Genomic DNA, 18846 nt, shown 5'->3' on the forward strand with positions numbered 1-18846 from the left:
GTCAACATGTTTCGTTAGTATACATTTTATTTAGGGACAGGACCGGACCCACTTCGAAATTGAAAAGTCCTCAACAAGGAATCCTCCAGCTCGGCCAGTGATCAGCAAAATCTCTCTCTGGTAAAAGAGGCAAATGGAAAAGGAAAGTCTTGAGACAGAGATAGAAAGGAAACAAGTTTAAGAGAGAAATTATTTGTATTTCACGAGAATAATAGTAAGATGTCACGATCACCATGGGGAAATATCCCAATGGGTTTTTCAAGGTCAAAACCAAGCCCATAAAAATTGTGACCAACGTGGCATTAAGTAGGACCTGACCTTTAAGGTTGACCCATTTTGTGCAGCTAGGTTGACTCTACACTAACAGGGCCTGATTTGAGTCAACATAACAAACGCAACATTGTCATCCACTATGAGATAATGCATAGATATCAAGGCAAAGAAAATTACATCCTGGAGAATCACCTGAAAAATGAACTTTTTCTCCATTTTCTGAAAGTAAAATAATTTGACTAAAACAACAACATCACATTAGATGGAGCCCCTAATTATACATAATTTCTATGTCATATTTGTATTTTTTGCGCTCTACTTTGACATGTTTACATACCTTTGAAGTTTAAATGTTCAAAAAGGCTTTATTTTCCTACATACCGTCCTGTGCCTGCAGTACCTTTTTTTTTAGCCATCCCGTCTGAAATTGGTTAAACTGACCAGCTCTGTTTGTGATTGGTTCAACCACTACAGTGAAAATAGTCCCACCCTTAGCCCTAGCAAACGTACACTGTAAGAGCACCAGCCTAATAAGAGTGTGCAGTGGAACGAACCGTAATTTACTTCGGAAAGTAAGCTGGCGCATGGGTTCCTCACAAAGAAGCAATGGCATTGTCTCCATCAGCGAATTGGAAAAATAGGCTCGAAAATAAGGTCTGTGGAAAACCAACCTGGATAATGCAACGGTTTTGTTCAGCTGGATAATATGCCAACATTTACCCTACTTTTTAATCATTTTCTAATCAATAAATCTATCGCCAGAAGCAACATGGTAACGTTATGCCTATAATATCTAACCTACAGCAGGTCCCGCAGGACTTCAGATGTCACGCCACTTAAGACGATATTCAAAAATAAGATTCAACCATTGTAAAGTTGAAGCTTTGTTTAACTGTTGCAAGAGTGCAGGTACTGCGATCCAAGCAGAACAGGGGCAAAAAACTTTAGGGGATTGTTTACATGTTCGGTGTAATGACCGTACACGTCCCTCACACAACTTTCTGTAAGTGCCCTATTCATCCCACTATTAACAAACCATCAAAGTTTTTCAGACACGTAAACTCTTCAAGAATCATCAGTGGGGGTCACTGCTGATGTATTTACGAGCGTCGGTAGAACAAAACATGATCTCGTCTCTTAAATTTGTGTCAACCACAGACCTTATTTCGAGCTATTTTCCAAAATCTTATGGAGAAATCCCATTGACTCTGAGACGAGGGAACATGTAGTGGTAAATTGCTGACTCACTTCCGGGTGTTAGGATTCGTCACTGCACCACTCTAAATGAAGCGCAAGTGTTACATAGTGATGTCATTATATTATGGAAATAAACAAAGGAGTCCAAGAAAGGCGTTTCAGGCAGGTTGGGAGTGTGTGGGAGAGAAACTCCTTCTGGAGGGAACTTTGGGATTTTAGTCTGTCCCGACAATTTACATGCACAAAAACCTATAGAACACACTACAGGAAAGGGATAATTCTTAAAAGCATAATAGGGCCCCTTTAATCAATAATGAAAGTTAGTGTTTCGGCCCTAAACATTATTATTACAATGCTTTGCAGGCTTGTAATATTACGTATGCATTACATTTACCATCTTCCATAGGTTTAAGTACATACAGGGGCACAGTCGTGCATGAACACAGTGAACCACCTCCCACGAGTCCCAAAAGCAAGAGGAGGAAAAACACACACCACACACACACCGCCAACCCTGGACTGACAGCTGGTCATGGCCGAGCAAATGTATCTAAGCTCCCAAGGCTGACAAAATGATCACGCTGATATGATCACCTCAGACATAAAAATTGCCAGGGGAGACGAGCAGGGGATGTGAGCGCCATGTGCAGCCAGGCACGTGACATAATAGTCAGCAAAAGAGTGACGCTTTCGCCAGGCAGGATACAGTGCGATGAGGAAACATTGTTTTTACTTCATCAGCCACACGTTCAAGTGCAGACAGCTTGAAGATATCTGATCTCTTAGGTAGAAAACTACTGAAAACAACTGTAGTTCAGTTAGAAATACACAGACTGCTACTAGACCCCACCGTTGTTTAAACGGTGGAGTCTAGGAATCCTCATCATGAGCTCCTAAGGAATTGTCCTTGAGCAAGACACTGAACCTCTTCCCTGTTACTTATTGTAACTCGCTCTGCAAGATGCAGATGACAGCGGCATTTGCTAGACGCTCAGAGCATTTTGTGGTATTTATACTCGAGCTGCAGAACAGAGCCACCCTCAGTCACTCTCTCAGCCTTTTGACTGCATAACAGGAAAACATTTGGCACCGCCTGTGGTGCGAAAAGAGGCAGTAGCTGATAGACAGAAAAGAGAACTTTGAATCAACAGCCTCTCAAACAAGGGGAATGGAGCAGAGAAATGGAGAGAGCTGATAAGGGAAGGAGTGAGACAGAGTGACCCGGAGCAATTCCCTTCAGTGTCTGAGAGAGACAGAACGAGGGGGCAGGGTAGAGGTTGGTACAGAAGGAGAATTAAGTGGAGCAAGGGGAATGAGAAGAGACAGCAAACAGATAGCAGGGAGAAACCAAATTCCCATTTTGGCTTAAAACTTCACACAAGGTGGTGTGCTGTGCAAGGCATTCCATCTCATCGGAAAGCTACATATACAACCTGATACACTATATTCTGCTATCGCTCACGATTTGGTTAATTCAGGGCTGATTCAGACACGATATCTCTGTCATTTAATATGCACATTCAGTATCAAGAACGGGAAAAGAAAGCGTGCATCATTATCTGTGGAGTTTAGTGAATGCAACTTGCAAAAGGGTTGCATTTTCACTTAGAATATCTCGCACATAATTTTGATTAAAAAAATGGATGTTTTGGTAAATTCTTTGTCAATTGAGTCCGAATATTTTTGTCCATTCACCTGTCTTTCACATTATCATTTTGTATGCATATACACAACATTTCATACATGCCATCACAGTTCTTATTTTAGAAGTTTTACAGTTTTTACAGTTTTAGTTTTGTTCTCATAGTTAATTAAAATATTGCAATATACATAAACAGATTTTTTTTTACCAATTGATAAAAAAGTACCTTTTGTGGCCGAAATATTACCATACAAGCAACGTTACATGTTATTGCAACCAAACCCATCTTTTTTCCTTTTACTCGGTACTTGCTCATTTCAAGGTTGTGGACAATGACTAGAGGAGCCTGCTTTGGCTGTTTAAAATATTAATAAAGATTTATTTTTTAATATGGTTGAATGTGCATGCGGTTGAATGCATACCACTCACAAGAAACACATTCTTAGCAAAAAACCCTTTTTAAATTAGAGGAAAAAAACTTCCTACCATGATGTTTTAGAGTCACTTTGAGTCTTGATACTGCACATACATGGAGACCAATATACCCTTATATTAAAATCTCCCAGTTTCCTTTTGGGTGTGTTACAATCTGAATCTAAAGTACACAGTTTGTTCAGACTCAGATAGATTACCTCCCGTTGCATCAGATCCCTTGTAAAGCAGTCAGCTTGTTAAGGCTTTACCCAGGCCAACAGTGCACTCCGTCAGCTGAATCCTATCTACCATCTTTACAGGAAGCAGCTCTGTCTCAAGATCCTCATCAAGACAAAACACAGGAGCCAAACTAGTCAAACACCGCAGGGATGGATGCCTCTTCAAGGGCCCGCTCCCTCCTTCAGACGGGGACTGATTGAGTGTGTGTGTGCATGCGTGTGTGTGTGTGTGTGTGTGTGTGTGTGTGTGTGTGTGTGTGTGTGTGTGTGTGTGTGTGTGTGTGTGTGTGTGTGTGTGTGTGGCTGATTGAGTCGAGGTAAAGGGTATAGTATTGATTAGAACGTACATCCTGACGGCCTGGGGGATGGGGCTGATCCTCTGCGGGGAAATGATGATGCATTAGTGTTTGTGTGCGCGTGTACATGTGCGTGTGTAGAAGACCCTTCAGTGTGTTGATGATGGATACAGAGACAGGGGTGACCCAACGTCCAAGCAAACCCGCTGCGTCCTCCTCAATCTAAAGCACTCCATGGACGACGCATTGGTGTGATCCCCTTGTCCCTGTACCATCTGTTCCCTTTATGCTCCTGCTGGTAAAAACACTGAGAAGGAACTGCAAATAAACAACAGCTTCACTTCTTTCCTTTTCTTGGCAGTCGTCTAATGTGATGCTTGGAATAGTGGACATTGTTAAGAGAAGTATTATGACTAAATCATAAAGCAAGAGACAAGGAAGCAACTTCGCGATCTGGGCTGAAGCCCTGCTCTTGGGTACCCACAATGCAACAGGACAGGTACCTCTGGGGGAGCCAAGATGTTTCACAATGGTTAACCCCATCAGTCATAACGCCTATGAGGCATATAATGCATTGTACAGTATGTGAGCATACACGCCAACACGTGTCTGCTCACACACAGTAACCTGATGTCAAAGACAGTGAGCATCACATGACAGCATGTGGGCGGTATTACAGCCTGTCCTCCTACAAAAAACGACCATATAGACTGATCGTTCATGCCCTTATTACGACCAGAGACACGTTTTAAAGTGTATGTTGTTTCTTACACGACCACTAGAGGTGTGTAAGAAACAACATGCTCCCGGCCCGTTCATTGCAAACGCTCCGAAGGGATGTTTATTCAGAAATAACCCTCTCTGGACCAGAGAGGGTTATTTCTGAATAAACATCCCTTCGGAGCGTTTGCAATGAACGGGCCGGGAGCATGTTGTTTCTTACACACCTCTAGTGGTCGTGTAAGNCTTCTCGCCAGAAATCGAATACAAAAAGCATTTTAATGGCCAAACTATTCCACAATTTAGGATTTTCCAGAGAGGGTTATTTGTGAATAAACGTCCCTCCGGAGCGTTTGCAATCAACGGGAGCATGTTGTTTCTTACACGACCACTAGAGCACCTCTAGTGGTCGTGTAAGAAACAACATACACTTTAAAACGTGTCTCTGGGTCGTAATAAGGGCTTGAACAATCGACCTATATGGTCGTTTTTTGTAGGAGGACAGGCTGTTTAGTATACCTCAACAATGGAATTATGATCAGTAGAAATGGNTCTCTGGAAAATCCTAAATTGTGGAATAGTTTGGCCATTAAAATGCTTTTTGATTCGATTTCTGGCGAGAAGTGTATATTGTACTCTTAGAATCCACGTCCAGTCGATGTGTAGGATCTATAGTTTGATAGATATTACGAAGATGATTTGAGGTCTCGCCAGGATAACGTGTATTCAGCTTCCATGTAAAGTTAGCGTGGGTGAAAACAGTTTTAACGGTCTCGAAGTTTTCATAATAAAACCAGATATATTCCCCTCACTGTCAAATTATTACACAGTGATATCTGCATTACTCATCCACTAAAAAACATCAGTTTATCCTTGTTAATTACACAATATTGATTGGTTTAAATTGTGTACAATGCTTTTGTGTTTTTAACCTTCGATTCAGAGAAACAAATAGTTTTTTCGGNGCAGCCCCCTCCTGGTACCTCCTAATGGCTGGGAAGCGCGGCCAGATCGGGTCACTCCTGCCCGTCTGAACCCGGGAAAAAACTCCGGCCATGTCATCCAGAGCCACCCTTTCCCGTACTGGGGGAACGAGGAGACCTCTGCAGGCTGCCGCCTTGCCGATGATCTCCGGCAGCTCCAGCATGATGCCCCCCAACGCCGGCAGCGCCGTGGCAACGGAGAAGGGGACCGCATGCTCGGCCGCCACACCCGTACCTCGCTCCGACTCCGAGGAGGGAGGGGAGAGCCGCATGGCGAGCCATGGAGGGAGACGGGGTAGGAGTCGTCCGACTCCTGCTCAGCACTCGGCTCCAGAGACAGGCTGTCGTCCCTGTGCTCCTGGACGGGCCAATCGTCCTCCTCAGCCGCAGCAGCTAGAGCGTCCGCTCTTCGCTGCCTGTCNGGGCGGAGTTGTCGGGTTCAGGAGTTCCTCAAAGTGCTCCTTCCAACGCCCTAACACTCCATCAGTTGAGGTCAACAACGTCCCATCCTTGCTGTACACAGCTTGGATGGTTCCCTGCTTCCCCCTCCTGAGGTGTCGGACAGTTTTCCAGAACAACTTTGGTGCCGCCCGAAAGTGGAATAAGACCCAACAAGTTAATGCATTTTGAAACAGTTCTATGATCTTTCAGCTACAGTAAATTATGCAAGATAAGGACTTTAACACTTCTGGTGGTGCACAACATAAACACCTGAACTGTTGAAGCAACATCCACAATATTCATCTGGCTGCTACTTAAAAATTATTTATCTATTTACCTATTATATCATATTTCAATTACTTGCATATACATGTATAGACTCTTATTGCACTATTTCACTTTCACTTTTTTAAACTATTTTTCTTCTTGTATAACTATTTACTTGCACTATATTTTTCTGTTTATCTGTGTTTTGTGTTGCACTGTTGGAGAAGCCTGTGACACAAGATTTTCATTGACATAACTACACTGTAGCTGTGTTGGTTTGACAAATAAAGAACCTTGAACCATGTTAGCATTTTTTCACTCAGGGCTAATTCAGAGGCTCGGCGTTAGACTTGTGTTTCGTATGGCTAATGGCTAATGGTTCATATCGTCAGTTAGCTGAGTTTCTTCCCGTTAAGTGGATATGACATATTCATAGTTTGTTAAATGTTAAGAAGCCCTCAGACGCTGTTTCTTGCAATATGTTGCGTTTTGCCCCGCGGGCGGGGGCATTGGGCTTAACAGGTTAACAAATGCCCGCTTTCTATAGGGTTGGGCGATGACTGAGGGTCTTTTAATGGAGGGATAGCCTCTAACGCCATAAAAAGAAATATACTTCAGTGGGAAACTAATAATTAAAGAATTTCTAATAATTGATTGATATTCATGTAGAAACAACTTAATTTAGCCTCACTTGAAGGATGAAAAAGAGCCTCTGCTCCAGGAATATAGTATCTTGGAAGGAGCCAGGATACCCACAAAGGTGTTGATGAAGGCCCTTCCCATCAATTATTGCCTATGATGGAAAGAGCTTTCTGCCAAGGTAATCCTGGCACTTGGGTCCTTTTGGGAGTCTTTATGCAGACATGGCAGCCATCAATGTCATCCACATACCTGAAGAACAGGAGGCCGTGCAATGCTTTTGCCAACCTCATCCAGTGCTCCAGCGGTTGGCCGTGGGATGACGTCCTGGCAAAGGGATTCCATTTTATTGGCTCTAGTTAGCACCAATCAGCAGATTGTAGGCACCATTCTGAAACCATTTTGTAAGATATGTTTTTTGGCAACCAGTAGACTGAGATCAGCAAACATACCTCATGTAACCAGCCGTGTTCTTTGATGGCATAATCTTCAAGAGGGGCTCCATGGACTGTCACCCCAGCCTTCAGTCAGCATTCTGGTCCTTCTGACCATCCAATAACAGACTGGCACATCAACATTTAGCATTGCATTGGCTTTTCAGTGTCCAAAGCCATCTACCAAATAAAGGAATTATATGTTGAATTAACCAGTAGTAGTTGCGGGGAACCTGAAGTTGATGCTGTAAGATTTATTTCGGTAAAGTTTTAACGTGATAGGGGTGTGACGAATCAGGGAAGGACACATCATGACTAAAAGGACCCTATCAAAAAGCTATCATGGGTGTCTGCGTCATCGTCTTCAAAGGTAACCGTTTCTTCCTAGCCAGACTAAAGGGCAAACCTTTAGTTAAAAAGGTTCCAAAACACCTGAATATTTTTCCATCGAAAAAGGTATTAATGTGGATGTAGCCACAGTTTGTGTTTATGTCTTCGTCATGTCAACCTTTGGCAGGTGCATATCACAGCCTTATCATGGAACACTTGGCCCTTGTGGAGGTTATATTTACTCTGTGCTGCCGTAAGCACCTTTCCTGACACATTATACGAATTAGGGTCTTATTATGGGCTCTGCCAGGAGCTGCATGTACCGGTGATTAGTAATAAGGGCAGCGATAAGGTGAGTCAGCAGCAACTGGCCTGATTACAGCAGCTGGACCTTAGGAGGCAAATCCTTCCCATCCCCGGTAAACAAAGACAACTGGATAGGAAACACACTGATTTAGTTTGTATTGTGGGTTTGAACAGAACAGTAAGGTAACATTTCAAGAAGGATTAGGGTTAGGGTTAGGTTAGTAATCAAAGGAATGTAATATGTTTAGTGTAAGATGTTTTGAGAAGAGAAAACACAGAAGAGCCAGTTTGGTTCATAGGAATAGATCAATATTTTATATTGTTTTGTAGCAAAATGTTTTCACACAGAAACATGTTTTTTTCTTGTTTTTGTCCTCGAACCTCAGGTGAGAGTCATGACTATGTCAAGTCAAGTAAACGCTTAAATTGTATTGTCAGTTAACATAGTGGCAGAGGATGTTACATGATGTCACAGGTAAAGAGAGCAGGTTAAAAGGTCAGTTTCCCCAAATAAAAGAAAAAGGAATCTTCATATTCATCTTTATAGGTTTACATTCATGCAGAAATGTTCCTTTCATTTACTCAAGTTGAGATTTGTTTTAATTATTCTCTTTCAGGATTTAGTCAAAATAAACTAAAGTTCCTGTGATTTTGGTCAAAAATAACATTTCCCCTGTTTGTGTCAAAGCAAACAAGCTCTGTGTCAGAGGACAACACATATTTCAAAAGGATTGATTCATTGTTGTATCGGTCTCTTTAAGATAAATGGGAGAAATAATGCCAAACTTTTGTAATGCACTAAAGAAAATACAACAAATAGTGCTATAAGCTCACACAGAGTTTATACCCCCATATGTATTAAATAGATAGCTTCTGTGCTATACGTGTTATGGTTACAACTCTGAAAACTGTCTGTTGGTATATAATGTTATTTTGCACACTAACTGTGTTATTGTGGAGGTAGACATTTCATAGTGGGATAATAAATCCTTGGCAAATAAACCAAGACATTTGAATTGATCTTTTACATTTTAGCCGACCCTTTAAATCAGCCAGTAGTTTACATGTGACATCATGTAAAATCCTATTTCAGTGAGCCAACTAACAATGACCAAGTTGGTACACCACAGTAAAGCACCTTCTCACTGTTTGCTTCACATGAAAATAAAAGTACTACTGCACAATTCCCACCCCCCCTTTACATTCTCACCCAGTTTTTGTACAAAAAAAATTTCAATATACAGAACAGTACACCGAGGATGAAAATAATACAAAAATTATGACCACCCGACATTTTTTAAATGCAGCAGAAAACCACAATATATCGAGAAAGGCATCAAAATGTTTAGGGATGTCTTGGCAGTAATCCCAATAGCCACTAATTCAAAGAATCATACTGCAATGTACAGCTCTGAATGAAAGACGGTAAAAGATGAATGGTTCTTTTGATGAATCAACTCACATAATACAAAAACCAACTGTGGTTCTGTATCACGCAATCTTGTGAGATATATTTCAAGCTAGTTTCCAGCTGTTTGGCCCTTTTTAAAAAGTTATCTTTTTCCCATTTTCTCCACTTAACATCCTCCCTTGAGCAGCATAATGACCTTCATCAAACTAATAAAAGTCAATTTGGACTCATTCCGCCATTTAACCTGGCTAAATGAATAAGTGGCGTACTCCCTTGTTATTGTTAACTAAAGAGAATTAGAGCCGTATACATCCTGCTGTGAGGATAAGCAAATTATTGTGTGGCCTTGATGGATTTCAAAGACTATTCCCATCTGGTGATACTAATATGTGCTGTAAGCATCTGAGACAGTATCATGAGGATAATACTGGGCTTACATCAATGTCATTTGAGCCTAAAGATGAAACTGTCGTCAATATTAGCCATTCAAAGCTCTCAAAAAGACATTTTGGAAATAAACCTGAGCTGGAAACAAACTCAATTTCATTGGGTAAAAAACTATTCTTTGAAGCGTTTGCAAACAAGTGAAGAAGTTTGTGTTTTGAGCTGCTTGTAATCCTCTTGTGCATTTGGATTGTTTGTTGTTTTTCCATTTGCTTTCATATTTAAATAACCACATATGATTCATAACCTGAGGTAGAAATCCAGGCTGGGTTATACTGGCTAATTTTGCCTCAGTGTTTCTAATATCTAAGGCCTAAAGACCTTACTGTAAAAAAGGTTTCTTTTTGTAACAGATTGAAATGTGTAATTTTGAGTGATGTGAAGGGATAGCTGTGTATGTGTATAATCTCATTAAAAGAGCTGTGCCTGCTGAGGAATTACCTCAAATAATAAATAGTAAAAATGGTAGAAAAACCAAGATGAAAATAAAAATGACTTTGTTTTAATGTTCGATTCGCTCTTCCAGTCTTTCTCGCTACTGTCGCAGCAGTCCCATTTTCTGTTGCAGTAGTTCCATTTCATGCTGAGGGTCCAAGACATTGTGACACACATTCAGTTCACCACAGCCGAGGCAAATCCTCTTGGCATTCAGTTTTTCGACAAAGACTTAGTAAATCCACTCATAATTGATCATCGTTTTCCCCCCTCTTTCTCTATGAGACACTTTAATATGCCTTGTGGTTGGGAAATTATTCCCACTGCACAATCCAGGAATCAGTGTTGTTTTGACATGGGAACAGTATTGAAATACAGTTAGACACTTTCAGAGATTTGAGATAATGGCCAGTAATCTATGGATTTTAGTGTCTTTTCTCACATCATTTAGACAGTATTCACATGGATGAACTTCATGCAGTACCCAAATGCAGATTCCCATTTGCAACACCTTGCCAAAACACTCATGTCCCTTTAGCTCCTGATATAGATTTATTGGCCATGGACCTCATAGTAAGACCCACTCAAACTGTGCTTTCCATCACCCACTCCGCGCTTTCGAAAGCAGGTTTCTCGTCCTCACTGTCATCGTACTGCAGCAGCATGCCGTTAACAGACAGACTGCGCTTAGTCCAGATGTTACTGATTCTGCGAGGGTGGCTGCCGCGACACTGTGCCGCCCCCACGTGACCCATGTCAAACGAGTGGCTCCTCCTGGGCTTACCCTCTTGGGGCATCCCTAACAGACGTCCCAGCATGGTGGTTGACTCGGCCCTACCGAGCAGGGGTTGTTTATCAGACGGGGGTACCATTGCTACCGTGATCATAGCATTAGAAGAGGTAGTGGGGCCAGAAGCCCGGTGGTGGTCCCTTGCTACCCCTCGCAGCTCCAGTGAGGTGAAGGCTCCTAAAAGGTGGTCCAGGTTTGGCCGTGCTTTGGTGCCATGCCTCCTGAACTTGCTGCTGGGCAAGGTGCTGCATTCACTGCTCTGCATGCTGTAGTGGTCGCCAGCCCCCCTTCCTATTTTGCTGTCTAATGAGTTAGAAGATGATGATGATGATGATGAAGATAGACTGCTCTGGAGGGATCCACACTTGAACTCTACCATTTCCTCACGCATGACCACCACTGTGGATTTGACCTGCGGCTGGGCACCGCTGAACCGGTTCAACCCCCCGTTGGTCTGCGAGTACGTGTTGCTCACAGCAGGTAGTTTATCGGTCTGGATGCCACTTGTCACCTTGTACCGCACCATGAGGATGATGATGAACACCAGCAGCGTGGCCACGATGATGCCACCGATGACTAGAATCATGGTGCCACCCAGGAAGCCACTGTGGAGAGAATGGCACTGCGGGTAGTCCTCCGTGGTTATGAACTGGACACAGCCGACTATGTTGGTGGCAGTTAGGGTGGTAGCGGTGTCATCCCAGATGGCCAAGACACACAAGTCATACTGCATTCCTGGGACAAGATTTGTGACTATGAAGGCTCTGTTAGTCATGGGAATCATCCTGACAAGACACAAAAAGATACAGCATGAAAAATACAGACCTCTTGCTGTGGAAGTGCAAGGGTAGAAGACTTTACATTTGAATGAAACACTGGCATGGTTCGTTATACAAGAGCATATCAAAGGAATTGCCAAAATGAAGCATGCTAAGTAGCTATTTATATGCACAGAGTAATTCAGAAAGATGACTTCATTGGTCTCAGTGTATCCCATTTGACATGCATGAGGCAAAAGCAATGAGATAAGTATTCAATGGCGACTTTTTGAACATTGTTTTGGCTGAATATAAATTATTTTATGTTCCATTTAACAAGCATTCATTTGTTTCAACTCAATCTGTTACAATGTCAGATGTTTAAATATTACTGAATACTAAGCCTCGCTGCTTTTGACTGAAATGAACGTCAATCTGCAGAAGATTAATTCTCTAAATTGTATTGCCAATCAATGCTATGCTGCATGAAACACTGAATTGTGTAGACAGCCAGTGATAGAGGCCTTTTTCCAACAAATTAATCCTACTACACAGACTGCAGTGACATACACATGTAACAAATCCCAAAAACAGTTATATTAACGTTTTTTTAGATAATTTAAGCAACTAATCTCATTAAAAAAGCTATCTGATTAATGCAGTTTGTGAACAACAGCGAAGTGTTATAAACCTTTCCAAAACAACTCATCAAATCAGATTGAAATAGCGTTTGGATATCAAATGTATGTAAGCCCTTTGCAGACACTGTATACACAGTCTGGAATTCCGTACATATTGGACTAATCTGATTTCCATTTTTGTTGAGTGCCAATGTTCTTTTTTTTCACAAGTCTTTTTATTTCATTATAGTGCCATTTAATTTATATTGTAACATCACACTACACTCCCCCCTCCCTCCCTTCACCCGCACATGCCCACACAGGCGAAACCGAAAAATGCTTATAAATATAACTTAAACAACAGAGCCATGAAAATAAACATAAAACGGAAAAGGAAAAAACAAAAAAAGTGCCAATGTTCAATGCCACTACAGGAAATGTGTGGAGGCTTGGTTGTTGGATGGGCCCGACTTTTGTCATGAAAACAACTTAAAGCTAGCATTTTCCTTTGAATTAGAAGTACCCATATTGTACAAGTCGTGGCAATGCACATACTCAAACTGCGATGAACCAGAACTATTAAGGAAGCTGGAATACTACTATGAACATCTGTTCTCTGAGATCAATGCTCTGTACGAATGAATATAAAACGCGTTTCAAAGTCAACCACTTTGTATTAAAGCTTTGTTTTGCATATTGAAAGTAAGAATATAAGAACATTTATTTTGGGGAATATACTCAGGAAGCATTTGGGCTGATCAAAAGTCCTACATTGTCATGGTAACAGCTGAAATACAGCAATAAGGCACATATCCAAACCTTAACCTTAAACGTGTTGTAATGCATGCAATGTAATGCATTGAATAACATCAGCAATTACAACTGATATCTATTGTGCACAGTGAGTGAACAGCAATTACAATGTATTTTGAGTTAAAAGTCTTTAAACAATGCGTTATAATATGAGTGTTTATTACTATAATTCTACAGTTATATAGAATAGCCTTGAGTTTTATAGAAAGTGTTACCAGAAATGGAAATACGTAACCAAAATTCAAGAATACATGTTGGAAAGGTTTAGCATAACATGTAACGTAAAGTGGTAATACTGGTATTGCAAACTTGGCAGAAAGGGCCTAAGCTAAAACAATGCCAAAGGGGCAGAATAAATAAGAACATTTACTGAAGTATTGTATTTAAGGAAATTTTTTAGGTACTTTTACCTTACCTGGTATTTCCATTTTGTGCTACCTCTTACTTTTACTTCACTACAATCGGGTAGAGATATTGTACTCTTTATTCCCCATCTTCTTTTGAAAAGATTAGTTATGAGTTAATTTTCAGGTTCAAATTATTAGTACGAAAATAAAATTGGTTAATGAATTATGATATACTATTATGAATTAAAATACCTTGGAGTATAAAAAGTAATAAAAGGTAATTCCACATTTACCAACAGCACAATTAAAGCTGTTTTGAAACAAGGGATCATTATCAGAATCCAGCTATATAATGTTTCAATTATTTACCTCTACTATGGGGTTATATTCCTTTCACTTCTACTTACTCCTTCCATCACTGAATAATGCTAAGATCAAAATGTCTTGTATAATATAAATTTCACTTGGTGGGTGGTATCAATGGAGCAGATATTGAGCTTGGATATATCTGAAGGAAGATGTTGGAAACCATTGCTATATAGCCTATTACTGAGACCACAAAACATGGAGTAGCAATCAATGGCTGTAACACACTGGGAGTAAACAATGGCCCTTATAGACTCTTCACCATATGTGTACCTGAAAATAGATTCCTTAGTTGTCTATAGATTATTAGCTTGCCGTTCCCTTCCAGTACATGTATCCTCATTTTTGATCCCTCTGAATCGCAGGGAGCCCAGACACCAGAGGGGCTGCAGTCCATTATTCATCCATAATTGTATTTTTACATAACTAGGAAGAGTTGGCTCACGTTTGAGAGAACTCATGCAATATTTCTCCTCCCCCACGTGGCTCTGATTGATTTTTAATCATGCCATTGCTTGAGTGCGGGCAGTACCCTGGGAAACTGTGTTAGCCAACAAGAGGAGAGCAGTAGGTGTGCGTGTGCAAGCAATGAAGTCATACTGATGTTAATTCAAAGACAGTTGTGGCCTCTCTGTGCACGTAATCTTTTCCTTCCAGCTCCTAATTTGTTTTCTGACATGCAAAAGTATTGCACAGCCGTTATTATACAAGACCAGATAAATCCATTGCTTTCGGCCATTTTTCTACTGCATACTGTGTGTGGTAATTATGAAGTAGAAAAAAAATGTTAAACAGCGAATCATGAGGGCAATTTGGAAGTATGAAATAATGATTCTTGACTAACAACACCATCAGGAATGCTATTAAAATAATCAATTTTTTACGGAAAATAATTCAGTAAATATACCACACATATCAGTGGTATGTTTGCACATTAGATAAAATCCATGAAAAAAACAAGATAAGTCATCCGACAATTCCATCACCGGGGGAACAAATATACTAAAAATTCATATTGTTCTCTTTTTTTCTGGCATGACAATCTGGCACTGCAAGCAAGGAAATCAGATAAACACCTTATTATTGAATTTGCATGGATAGTGAGTTGCATTGACAGTTTTTGAACAAAGTAATATCTTTCTTCAATATTGTGTACAGTTTTTATCTCATATTCCCAGCTAATAACCAGACTTCTCTTATTTTCGCAATGATCTTTCATTAAATGGCTCTAGCTGGGATGCGCAGTGCAGGAAAATGACGAAGGACTACGGCACAGACTAAGTGAATTCATGAAGTGGTGCTAAAGGATTTACCATCCATTGTTGGTTCGTAAGGAAGAATGAAGCTGACAGGAAATTGCAGTACATGTTGACCACAACAGGCTACCAATTTTCCCTCCATTCTGATGCCGTGAATACCATTTTTATTATTCTAAGGGTGGTCTTTGGCAAAGTCATGAAAATATCTTAGAGCTGTCAGACAAATTGAATCCTTTAGGTTCACAACAAGGATTCATCGAACATGTATCTATTTGTTTGTTCCTACAGCAAAGTGTGGCATCTTTTTTTCTTTCCCAAAATGATTTAATGTTTTATAACGAGGCTCTTTTCCATATTTCCAACTTGATTATAACAACCCGATATCACGGCAAGACGTGAACATGTGACGATTTACCATGCTGGGAGACGTGAAGATGTCACGATTTTGTCCCTTCAAACGTGACAGTTACACGGTATTGTTAACCCATGTTAACCAGTGAAGAAATAACCGGAAATGCCAAGCAAATGCTACCCCGACGGTCGGTTGTTATTGTCAATATTAATATAATAATGATTTATTTTTTAATAGTCACACTCGATTACGCCGATGTTCTTGTTGCCCCAGCTGGTCGACACCTCTTTTAGCAGAAACAAAGGCTACATTAATGTATTAAATAGATGTTAATCCATGTGTGTGGATGTGGAATTAACGGACGTGACGTTGTGCGATTGAGTTGCCAGGCAACAGCTTCGGTTCANGCTCATGACTTAATTTTCCTGTGCTTCAGTACTGCTGCTGGTTGCTGAAGAAAAGAGGGAGCAGATTGCCGGGCCGCCTTCCTATTTATACCGGAAGGAGGCCCGCGGGTGGGCGTGGACTACAAGTGTTTCAGTGCTGCGCGGGGGCGCAGGGGGATTACCCAATAGCGATAGCCTTAGAGGGCGAAGCCATATACGAAATAGAACCCACAAAACCCCAACAGAAAACAAGAACTTAAATACACACATAGCCAATCAAGACGACAAGACACAGCTGGGGAGGGGAGGGAAAACACAAAGATACAGGTGAACAGAATCAGGTAATCATAGGAGGGAAAACACCAAGCGGCAAACTCTGTGGAAGAGCCGACGCCAATACGGAAGTGGCACACACTGCAGTTCATATATTGGCCGATAGGGACTGACTGCAGAAAGGAGCAATTTCAATAGACCCCATGTTAAAATGCCAAACATGTTTCTACCCATGGATGCAATAAATATTATTATGAATATAGTTAGATTCCACCTTCATGATTATGGATCTGTGAGTGAATTGTTTTTTAACACGACCCTTTTATTTATATTAGGTCTTAAAGTTTTTGCATAAATTAGGGCGTGGTCACATTGAGTGACGGCTCTGTCAAGTGACTGCTGCTGTTAGCTTCTTGTCTCTCTGCTAGCTGCTCCGTGAAGCTAGCTACAGGGACTCTGCCTGGTCAGTTTCTCCAGGAAACACAACTTGACCGTGGTTGTTTGTTCTTCATGCTTATATATCGGACTATTGTGACTCGCTCTGCGGTTAAAACAGACAGAGCATGAATGCGGTTTTGCGGTAAGTGAAATTCGAGTACTTTATTTATGTGTTAATGATTTTAATCAGCTACGTAATGAATGTTAAGGCTTGGGTTAGCGTGTAAGCGAGTGGTAGCTACATCGGTGCTAACGATGCTAATAGTAGCCTCCAAGTTAAAATCATAGACTATAAAGGTTAAAACGAAATAGACAAGTGTTAAGGTTAAGTGGGATAATACTGTTGAACAAACAGCTTCTGTTTGAGGTTGATAAAATAAGGTCATCCTTGTAACTTAGAGAGATGATTATTTTGTATGTAGGAACTGTATGCATCGCTAAGGTTAATTTAAATTGGCTATGCTCAAGTATGTAGACAAGCTAATGTCGAAGTAGTGTATGTGAAATCAACCTCACAATAAGATGTGTGTATATTACAATTATTAATGTCATATTTCAAGATGATTACTTAGATATTACAATATGGTTGGTTGAGCTGGAGTTCATTATTGAGCTTACACGTTAACGTCACAGTCATCTGAAGAACGAACCCAAACCTTGTTGTTTTTATTAATTGCATTACCAAATGGGTATCAAATAAACAGCAAGCATTGGTAACACAACTTCCAAAGTTACAGTAAAATAAAAAGGACCCTGACTCGGACAATACACAATCCAACATGTTCAACAGAAGAGAATCAGTTATATTGTTTGTAGACATGGTACTTTACATATATATCTGTTTGTTTAAGGTGTCCAGGTGATGCAGACAGGCTGGACCAGAGAGTGAGAGACAGAACTGGACTCCTCACAGCAGTGAACCTCAGCACAGGTACAAAGACATTTTTTTTCATACTGTACAAAGAATCAAGAAAGATATTGGTTTAAATGAATGAAGTATTTACTTTAATACACTGATATATATTCCATTAAACAATACTAGATCACCTACACACCAGTGAAGTTGAGGGTTTTTTCTGTGCAAAAAGTTACATTTAGATGTTAACAAGCAATATGATTTTGTCAGCTTTCTAATTTAATGTATTGAAGGCAAAGATATTTAACACATAATGAGAACTGCTACTATTTATCTCTCAATATTGTCTGTAAAAAACGTGGTAAAAGTTATTCTTTCAGTGAGACAACAGAGCAAGCTTCTACAGTTGCACTACGTTTTGATAACAGTTAAATATTATTTTGATAACATATATTTCAATGTTGATGAACTTCATACTGTTCATTCATAATCTGATTGTCTTTGTAGCTCACTGTTGAAATAAAAATAAAACCTTACAATTAGAAAATACATCTACAGCCCCTAAACACACAAACACACCGCTTTCATAAATAACACACTTGTTCTGCAATAATATGTTTTATGTTTCCTGTCATTTTTGTTAGGAAAGGACATGCCTGAAAGACACGACTCAACATTTTCTCCTTCTCTGAGGATCAAGAAGAACATCCAAGAGGAACATTAAAAGCTGATGCTATGAGATTTTAAGACCAGTACACTAAGAAACTACTTTTATTGTAAAAACAGTCAGCTGATCGAATGCACCGATTTCCACATCTACACTCCATCAGCTGATTATTTCTATTTGCCTCGCTTTATGAGCTTCACATCACTTGTGCCTTGTACCGCAGTTTGCAACATCACAAATAAATGGGGCCAATCTTCAGTCAGATGTGAATGTGTAATCTAACATTTTCAGTAAGAATAATGGACAAAAGGAGTGCAAATCCGGATTAGACAGTTGAAATAACTGATTTACACAAATGATATGTAAATTATCCAAATGTGGAAGACAGGGATACACTCCAAGGTTAAATTTTGTAAACTGAATTGAAAAACCAAGTGTAAAATTTTAGTT

At 40.3% G+C, this 18846-nt stretch overlaps 2 protein-coding genes across 2 annotated transcripts in view; one reads left to right on the forward strand and one right to left on the reverse strand.

The window, feature by feature from the left end:
- LOC104955695 (uncharacterized) overlaps window positions 1-6063 on the forward strand; it is an 11923-nt gene extending 5860 nt beyond the window's left edge. The window contains exon 3 of the mRNA XM_010783082.1: window positions 5761-6063. Coding sequence (XP_010781384.1) covers window positions 5761-6063 — 303 coding nt within the window. The remainder of the gene's footprint in view (window positions 1-5760) is intronic.
- A 3321-nt stretch (window positions 6064-9384) lies between these two features.
- LOC104955620 (leucine-rich repeat and fibronectin type-III domain-containing protein 2-like) overlaps window positions 9385-18846 on the reverse strand; it is a 17167-nt gene continuing 7705 nt past the window's right edge. The window contains exon 2 of the mRNA XM_010782983.1: window positions 9385-12046. Coding sequence (XP_010781285.1) covers window positions 11056-12046 — 991 coding nt within the window. The 3' untranslated portion in view covers window positions 9385-11055. The remainder of the gene's footprint in view (window positions 12047-18846) is intronic.

The sequence above is a fragment of the Notothenia coriiceps genome, unplaced genomic scaffold (genome assembly GCF_000735185.1).
Source record: "Notothenia coriiceps isolate Sejong01 unplaced genomic scaffold, NC01 NC01_scaffold00024668, whole genome shotgun sequence".
Lineage (NCBI taxonomy): Eukaryota > Metazoa > Chordata > Actinopteri > Perciformes > Nototheniidae > Notothenia > Notothenia coriiceps.